General features: G+C 32.8%; 1 protein-coding gene across 1 annotated transcript in view; it reads left to right on the forward strand.

Annotated features, from left to right (window-relative positions):
* Nucleotides 1-1892, forward strand: part of RPS6KA6 (ribosomal protein S6 kinase, 90kDa, polypeptide 6) — a 411979-nt gene extending 410087 nt beyond the window's left edge. The window contains exons 21-22 of the mRNA XM_006871313.1: nt 902-1042; nt 1466-1892. Coding sequence (XP_006871375.1) covers nt 902-1042; nt 1466-1591 — 267 coding nt within the window. The 3' untranslated portion in view covers nt 1592-1892. The remainder of the gene's footprint in view (nt 1-901; nt 1043-1465) is intronic.
* The last annotated feature ends 8138 nt before the right edge of the window (nt 1893-10030 follow it).

The raw sequence follows: 10030 nt of genomic DNA on the forward strand, positions 1-10030 counted from the left end.
TAGTTTCCTACTTCATACTTCCTCTGTTGCAGTCATTAATGGATATTGCATCAGTTTCTTATTATTTTGAGTTGTCACACATGAGCAAATGAAACTATAAAAAGGCACTTTTAGCCATAACATGGGTAAAATAAGTGTATTTGCAGTTACATTAGGATCCCCGATACTAAAATGCATAAGAACTCAGCTGCTAACTGCAAGGCCAGCAATTTGAATCCACATGTGGCTCCGTGGGAGAAGGGAATTGGCGGTATGCTCCCATACAGCATAGATATTCTGCTCTGTCCTTTACTGTTGCAATTATTTTGAAATGAAACAAGTGACAAACAACAACAATTACTTTGATGGAAAGTTTATGATGCTCTGACCACTGCTGTGCTATCAGCCAGCTGCTAATAACATTAGTTTTGTTTTCCTTTTATTTATATTTCATATACAAATATTATTAACTGGATTAACCTCCTGTAACCCTCCCTAGTGTCTGTATGCACATACCTTTACAGCTAGGGACTCAGGTACCTAGTGAAATTCTATAACTCCTTTTTTCTTATAACCAGTAGTACATTCTAGGATAAATTTTGATACTTTATATTTTCCTCTTCCTTTGCTAGCAACATTCTTGTTTTACTGATTTGTTGTCTTTTGGTTTTTAAAATTATAAATAAGCATTTACTATATTTTGAAAATCTGTTTCAGGATTTTCTTTTAGTAGTTAACTATGCAGAGTATGGGTTTTGTTTTTCTTAAATGTTGCTCAATAAAACAGATTTCAAAGCTATTGTTGCTTTCACATTTTGAGAAAGTATGTAATGATAAATTTTATTATAAGCTTTACTGACATATAGTGCATATATATATATATATATATATATATATATACATATATTTCATTTTGATTTAGGATTTACTTTCCCATATGCTTCATATGGATCCACATTTGCGGTACACTACAGAACAAGTATTAAAACACTCATGGATAACCCACAGGGACAAATTGTCAGGTGATCTGCCAAATAGAAACGATGTGTCACATATCATTAAGGTAAAACTATCAAACATACTTTCATGTGTCATGTAGTATAAATCTATTGCATGTCTTTCATTAAGAACACTTTGATAGTTACTTTAAAGTATCTTTGTTTCTTAGAGTGGATTTATAGATTTTTTGGTTTGGGTTTGCTTCTCAATAACAGTCATGGATTTTTAGCTTTTTTCTACTGCCTAAAATGTTAGTGTTATATTTTGTTTGTTTAATTTAGGGTGCATAGTTATTGAAATATCTATTTAGATACTAATGAGATATTCGTTCATCAAAGGAACATCAGTGTTCAGATTGATTTTACTCAGTCATTTTCCAGGGAAAAGGTTTTGTTATAATTAAATAGCTCATGATAAAATGTGGAAGTTTTGTTTGTTTGCTGCAGAGATTTTATTTCAAATTGTAATTTTTTTCTCATTATTTTAGGGAGTGGTAGTTGCTACGTATTCTGCTCTGAGTCACAAGACCTTTCAACCAGTACTAGAACCTGTTGCTGCTTCAAGTTTAGCTCAACGACGGAACATGAAAAAGCGAACATCAACTGGGCTGTAAGATTTTCAGTGATTCTCAGCCAGACTGGATGAAGATAAAATTAAATATGTGACTTTTTGTTTAAATGTTTACCAAAAGCATATTTTTCAGCTACAGTACTTGAATATTCTGTGTAACCCCTGTATTGAGGGAAGTAGGACTGAAAAAAACAACAACACATACACATGTCCACAGTATTCATATGTTATTGTTTTGCAGTAATGTCCAAGTGTTAACATATAATTGGTATATTCAAAAAGGTTCCAACAACTTCTATGCACACTAACTTCTAAAATTATTTTCAAATGAAGATACCGTAATAGCTTTTCTGGTTTCATACAATAATGGTTAGGGTGAGTCATTACCAACAGTCAACATGCATATATAATTGTATAATGCCAAGCAATGTTAGTATTTTTAAACATGAGATCCCGATGGATAGGCTTAAAAAAAAAAAAAAAAAACTAGCAAAATAGTGTTAGAAGCTTGTTATTGTGCACAATTAATAGACTCTATTCACTTAACTCTATTCACTTAACCTGATAGGGTTATGCATTGGGTGGCAAACAGCAAGATCAGCAGTTCCAATCTACTACCACTTTGTGGGAGAAAGATGAGACTTTTTGCTCCCATAAATATTTACATCCTCTGAAACCGTATACAGGTCACTGTGAGTTGGAAGTGACTTGACAGCCTACCAACACCAGGTACTAAACTATGGCTATAATAATAGTTCATTGTCAGAGAAAAACACATTTGTTCTTATATATAAACTCCTGATATGCTTGGTGCCAATATTTTACAGAATAAATCAGAAATAGTGCAAAGAGGCTTCAAAAAGTTCATGGAAAAAATCCATTATCTTTTAATTCCCTTTTCCACAAATTTTTTGAAGTCCCTCATATATGCAGAGAGACCTGTACATTTCATGGAAATGGCCTCATCTAGATATAACATAATAATGCATCTGTAAATTTTACCCCTTATGGAGTTGTATCGAAGGAGGATTTTTTTTTTTTTAACCCAAAGGCTTCATATTGATGCTGCCATCTACCAAATAAGTTATGATGAAGCCTTTGTAAATAAAGTACATCGTGTTAATACTACATTGGTATAATGTAAGCTTTCAAGTTAACCAGTGGGATTTAAACCACCTTTTCCCTTTATAATGAACCATATTGTTTTTCTGATTTCCACTTATTGTGAATTACAGTGTATTATGTTATTCTGCCATGAATCTTTTGCTAATATAGTTGAAATTTTACTGTAGTGTATTTGTGTGCTTAACACACATGATATAGTATAATACATTTCAGTAAATTTAGATAATGCTACATAATCTGCATAATCAAAGTAAACTAGCACTTATAAGAAAGTATACTAAAATTTTAAATCGAAAGTATTATTAATGCTCTGCATAAAACGAGCATAAAAATCATACAAAGGATCTGGTAAAATTGGTCTTATCCTTGAATTTATGATTCAGAAGCACTCTGTAGTATGCATTATTTTCTTTAAAAATCTTTTCATCTATTGATGGAAATACCATTATTACAGTTGGCAGAAAGAACTCATGTATATAAACTGGAGGATACCACAGTTTTGATAAGTGAATATAAGTAAACTACTTGTATGTTATTAAGTGTCCTGTTTGCTGTATGTTTTATTTTGCTTAGTTCAGAGAGTTTATTACTGAGTGCTGAAGTATTTGTTTTTGGGTTGGGAGACATGTAACCTTGATATTTAATAAAATAAGATATACATAATGTCTTTATAATGTAAGTGATATATACCCCATACACACAGATCTATTTTTTGGGTGTAATATGTAAATCTATGTATTCTTATTTTGAGGTGCTTGAAAGACATTAAAGAACTAATCTAAAGCTACTTGGAAAACATTACTTAAAAAAAGTTCCATTGATTTACTATCTTGTGAGTTTTTATGTCCTCATTTGGCTTTTTCTTTCCTCATTTTGCTCTATTTACTGTAAGTACTTGCATTTAACAACTGTATCCATATACTCTGGCTTTTTTTTTTTTTTCTATCATTAGCTTGTTTGTGCTGCTATGCCTTATTCTAATCAGAATTGGTAAAAACAAACTCAGAAATATTTTGATGTTGAAAGTTGCCAAACAGATGCTATTTACATATATGCTTTTCTAGTAGTAAAATTAAGGTAAATGAAGTTAGGAAATTAAATGAAAATGACCACAAAATAATTTCCAAACTTTATATTATCAATGAGTTTGTTTTTAAAGTAGATTCACTTAATTAATTTTCAGCTGACTTGCTCAGAACGGTCATGCCATATAATCCTATCACGAAAGGAACACACTCAGAATTGAATGGTGAACAGTATGATTTCTTATCACCCAATGAGAAATGATAATATTTAAAGATACTCAGAAGTGCTAATGGATTTACCCAATAATTGTGTTAGCATTTTCTGCTTAAAAATCCATAAATTCTAGCTTGACAATAGTAGCAAAGGGGTAACCTTGTTATAAGGGAGAACCTCAAGCTATTCCCTTATTTTGTTGAACCCAGGTAGGAATGGGGGTGCATATGCATGTTTATTTTGTCTAGAATCTTATAGCCACAAATATAGTTTTGAATGGTACGTACACAGTTGGATGGGACTTCTCTAAATGTTTAATTATTACATGCAAATCCTTTTTTATAAGATTTTGGGGTACTTGATGTTTAATAGATTCATACATGATTTTGAATTGCTTTTCTTTCTAATTAAGGTTCTTGGTAATATTTTATCATAGCACAATGTGGAGTTTTTATTATTATGGAAGAAAGAAGGTATGAACTTATTTTCCTTAGAAAACATCAGGTTTGCTCTGATAAACAATCTGTGTCCTAAAGCACATTTTACTATGAATAAACTCAGGAAATTATTAGCAAGAAAATAAGAATGTACAACTGGTGATAACATTGTGGAAAAACAAGTAACAGTGGTTTTGCTTCCTCATGAAGAGCAAATTTTAACCTCTTTTGTTAGACTCAGAAATGCCTAACCATTTATTTATTAACATTGGTACTTAATTATAATAAACCATTTTAATAGCACCTCAATGTAGCTCAAAGGGATTTCATGTTCAGGCAACCCACAAACTTAAAAACAGACTATTTGTATTCATAATGTGTCTTCCTAATGAAACATTTGTTGTTGTTGTGTGCCATCGAGTCGGTTCCGACCCATAGCGACCCTGTATAGGGTTTCCGAGGGTGTAAATCTTTACGGGAGTAGAAAGCCTCATCTTTCTCCCGCGGAGCGGCTGGTAGTTTCGAACCGCTGACCTTAAGGTTCGCAGCCCGATTCGTAACCACTACAATACTGAAATAATATTGCCCACAGAAACTTATTTATGCTAATTAAGTATAAAGGGGCTTCAAAAAGTTCATAGAAAAATTCCATTATCTTTTAATTCCATTGGTCTAGGAAGTTTTTTAAGATCCTGCATTATATTCCCTGAGAGTAGAGGGCATTCATAAATGAAGAAAAAGAACTGCTTGCCTCAGCCATTGGTGGTCAAGAAAACTATAGCCACCAGTCAGTTTATCTTTGGGAATCTCTACATTGTCTTTCTTCTGGCTTTCCAGTCCCCTCATGCTGACCTATGTAAGCACTTCACATTGGCACTCCATTCAGTCTCAGGCTTACTCTATCCCCAGAAAGAGTCTATGCTCCAGAAGGACCAACACTATCTGCCCCTTCCCAGAGACAGAACTTCCATTCTCATAGCAGCTGTTTTCAGCTAAAAGGGTAAAAGGAAAGATTTACATTTTTGCCAGTGGCTAATTGAAGTCCTGGTGTAGTGCTGTAGGTAAATGCGCCAGATTGCAAAGCCAATTGAACTGTAAGGTCGGCAATTCAAGCTCCATTTGCTCCTTGGAAACCCTATACAGTGTTGCTATGGTTGGAATTGACTCGACAGCACTTAACAACAACAACAATAGGTAATTTTCTTCCCCTCCCCCCAATGAACATGCTTATCAATTTAAATGAGTTTCTAGTTGCTTGAGTTTCAGGCAATGTAACCAAATTAAGAATAATTTTAAATTCAATTATCAGGGCAGATATTTTAGGGCAAAAAAAACTTAGAAAATATGCCCCAGGATAAAGTTGTCCAATAAAATTTATTTTTTGTACAATTCTGTCCTCTTCTCAATCTACATTTCTTCTTAAATTTCTAAGCTTTCATCATACTGAACTTCTGCGACAAAATGGTAGTATATTCTTTTAAAGCCCATATTTATCTCTTATTCCTCATAATATACACCCTGTAACAAGGAGTTTTATCTTGAGCCCTGATTTCTGTTGTATACATAGATAAACAAGACCACGAGAATATTGAATGCACACTGTCAGTAGTCTGTCTCCATATCTTTTTTCTAGATTTCAGGATAGAGACTCCATTTATCACAATTTTGTTTTGTTTTTGCAAGAATGCAAGCAATATTAAGTATAGCTTGGCCTACTGCAATTAAACTGTTTTAGGATCATTTAGAACATATCAAAGCTTATTCAGGAATTTTTGGTATGTGTTTCAAGATCAGTGATTGCTAAAATTGACTATACTAGTAGCTATCTGCCTTCCTGTGCACACTTTTCCCCTACAAATAGTATACTTTTATAGATGCACTAATGGATGAAAACCATCTAAATTAAATAAAATTAGAATGCATGATGATCACCTAAACTTTTAATTTGGTTACTATGCATCGGGGAATAATATATAAAGGTTGTTAAGTGCTGTCAAGTAGATTCCGACTCATAGTGACCTTGCATAGAGTTTTTGAGGCTCTAAATCTTTAGTGGATTAGAAAGCCTCATCTTTGTTTCATGGAGCAACTGGTGAGATCAAACTGTTGACCTTGTGGTTCACAGTCCAAATCCACCGCACACCTGCATAAATGTATGATGATGGTGGTGTGCCGTAGTCGATTCTCAAACCCTGCATAGGGTTTCCAAGGCTATAAATCTTTATGGGAACAGAAAGCCTCATCTTTCTACTGTGGAACTGCTGGTAGTTTCGAACTGCTGACCGTGAGGTTAGCAGCCCTACTCATAACCACTACACTACCAGAACTCCTTGCATAAGGTATAATAACTTAAATTAGAGACAAGTTTCTTTGAAATATAGAAAAATACAAAGGCATAAAAACAAGCTGTTAGAATACAGAAATTCAATTTTGCTAATGTTGTATTTAGTTACCTCTGTTACTGACCAGCAGAAAACTTAAATGCTTAGAAATAAATATTCACATTAAAAACCTTGAAAAATATAGCTTCTTTAGATGTCTGTTTTGCATTCATTCTAGTTGTCTGATTATGTGAGTTAATTTACAATTTAAAAGATTATAAACATCGAATTTTATGTACGACATGTTCTAGAGAATGTGCTAAGTGCATTAGTTTCTTAATAAATTGTCTTAATGTGACAAAATAGAATTTTTTTTTCTTATATATGAGTCAGAATTGACTCAATGGCAGTGGGCAGTGGGTTTTTTGGGGGTTATTAACTAATTTTGGTCAGGTCACAATTAATTTAAATATCTTATTTCTATTTTCAAATGTGCTTCCTCTGAAATTGATACCACTTCCAGAAAAAAAAAATGTATTTTGTTTAATGATAAAAGTATTTTTAGCATCAAGAAAGCAGTCTAGCAAGAAACATTCATTTACACTATTATACATGAAACCTTAACTATACATCCAAATGCCACATAGATTAGAAATGAGAATATATCTTGCATTAAATTCCAAAGTACAGAAAAAAAGGAGAAATATGTTTTTATTTGATTTTTTTTTTACTTAACAGTAAATGGTGGTGTCTGTCATGAATGACATAGGCTTTATGCAGAGAGAGCATGGTATGCTACTGCCATATTAAAAGTGTTTTGCCTACACTTACCAAGCACTTTGGAATTTCTAAACTTAATTTCTGGTATAAAATGTATTTACAGCATTTTATTGCACTTATCTAGACAAATGGTGTTAAATGATGTTTTCTTTCTCTGACAAGATTGTGGATTTTATACAATCATTTATACATGTTTTCTTTACATCACCTCTTCTTTTGACGTTAAATGTTCATTGTAGTACATTTTTCGTTATGTGAAACATAATCTAATAGTGCATTTTGTAGTGTTTTTATTCCCTTACAGTACTGCTAAAGAAATGGCTATTACTTTGAATTTACAACATGCCAAAGATGACATAGAAATTATATTTATTTTTGTTCTTGTTAATACTCTGTGAACAACAATTATCAAGATATGTTAATAAATGGCATTTTCTGGGTACTAAATAAAAAGGCTTCAACTTTCTAACTTTACAATTGATCTTGATTGATCATTTATTGATATAAAAATGTGTGTCTGCCTTTATGAAATATGTATGGAAGCTGCTATACAGTCTTCAGAAGTTAATTTTAAAAGTGCTTCAGGATATTATCCATATACTTTGGTATTTCCTCAATTATAACATTTTTCCCACTTTAAGACTACTCTTTAATGTTCTTGTATGTCGAAAACGTGGATGAAGTCTTACATTAATTGTAAGAAATTTTATGAAAATCACATGTCTGCATTCAACTCCAAAACAGCACAATACACATTCTTTTCCAGTGCACATGAAACATTCTCCAGAATAGACCATGTCTTAGGCCACAAAACAAATCTCCATAAATTTACAAATATCAAATTCTAAAAAACATCTTCTCAGACCACAATGCTATAAAATAAAAAATCAACAATAAGAAGGCCAAGGAAATAAAGTCAAATATATGGAAACTGAATAACACCCTGTTGAAAAGCAACTGGGTAGTAGAATAAATTAAATGTGAATTTACAACTTTTCTTGAAACAAATGAGAATGAAAACACAACATTCCAAAATCCTTGGGACACAGTGAAAGTGGTGCTGAGAGGACATTTCATTGTAACAAACACACAAATTAAAAAAGAATAAAGAACCAAAATTGATACGTTAACACAGTATCTCCAATAATTAGAAACAGACCTACTGCTACCAAAAGAAAAGAAATAATAAAGATTAGAGCAGAAATAAATGAGATAGAAAACAGAAAAACTATAGAAAAAATCAATAGGACAAGAAGCTGGTTCTTTGAAAGGATTAACAAAATCGACAGACCACTGGCAAGCATAACAAAAGAAAAGAGGGAGAAGACACAAATAACGCGCATTAGAAACCACATGGGCGATGTCACAACAGAACCAAAAGAAATCAAAATGATAATAACAGAATACTATGAAGAGTTGTACTCCAACACATTTGAAAACTTAGAAGAGATGGATACATTTTTAGATAAACATGACCTAACTAAACTTACACACAGTGAAGTAGAAAACCTGAACAGACCCATAACAAAAGAAGAAATAGATCAGATCATCAAAAAACTCCCAACCAAAAATAATCTAGGCCAAGATGGCTTCACGTCTGTGTTCTACCAAGCATTCAGGGAAGAGCTGTTGCCAATTCTACTCATATTATTCCAGAAGATAGAGGAGGATGGAAAACTTCCTACTACATTTTATGAAGCAAGTATAACCCTCATACCAAAACCAGGAAAGGACGTCACTAAGAAAGAAAATTATAGATTAATATCCCTCATGAACATAGATGCAAAAATTATCAACAAAATCTTAGCCAACAGAATCCATAAACACATCAAAAAGATAATACATCATGATCAAGTGGGATTCATATCAGCTATGCAAGGATGGTCCAACATTAGAAAAACGATCAATGTTATCCACTATATAAATAAGAAAAAAGAAAAGAACCACATGATCATATTGATTGATACTGAAAAGGCATTGGAAAAAATCCAACATCCATTCTTGATAAAAACACTCAACAAAGTAGGAATTGAAGGGAAATTACTCAACATAATCAAGAACATATATACCAAACCAATAACCTACATTACTTTCAATGGAGAGAAACTGAAAGCCTTCCCTCTGCGAATGGGAACCAGACAAGGATGCCCTTTGCCACCACTCCTATTCAATAATGTGCTGGAAGTCTTAGCAAGAGTTATACGGCAAGGCAGGAAAGGCAAAGAGAAAGTAAAACTCTCTATATTTGCAGATGATATACTCCTATAGGTAGAAAACTCCAAAGACTCAGTAAAAAAGCTATTAGACCTCATAGGAAGATTCAGCAAAGTGGCAGGGTATAAGATCAACATACAAAAATCAGTTGGATTCCTCTATACCAACAACAGCAGCATTGAAAAGGGCATTAGGAAAGCAATACCATTTACAATAGCCACCCAAAGGATGAAATATCTAGGAGAAAATGTAACATGAGAAACAAAGAACTTATACAAAGAAAACTACAAAACACTACTACAAGAAACCAAAAGAGACCTACAAAAATGGAAGAATGTACCATGCTCCTGGATAGGAAGACTTAAC

The sequence above is a fragment of the Chrysochloris asiatica genome, unplaced genomic scaffold, assembly GCF_000296735.1.
Source record: "Chrysochloris asiatica unplaced genomic scaffold, ChrAsi1.0 scaffold00167, whole genome shotgun sequence".
NCBI classification, from domain to species: Eukaryota; Metazoa; Chordata; class Mammalia; order Afrosoricida; family Chrysochloridae; genus Chrysochloris; species Chrysochloris asiatica.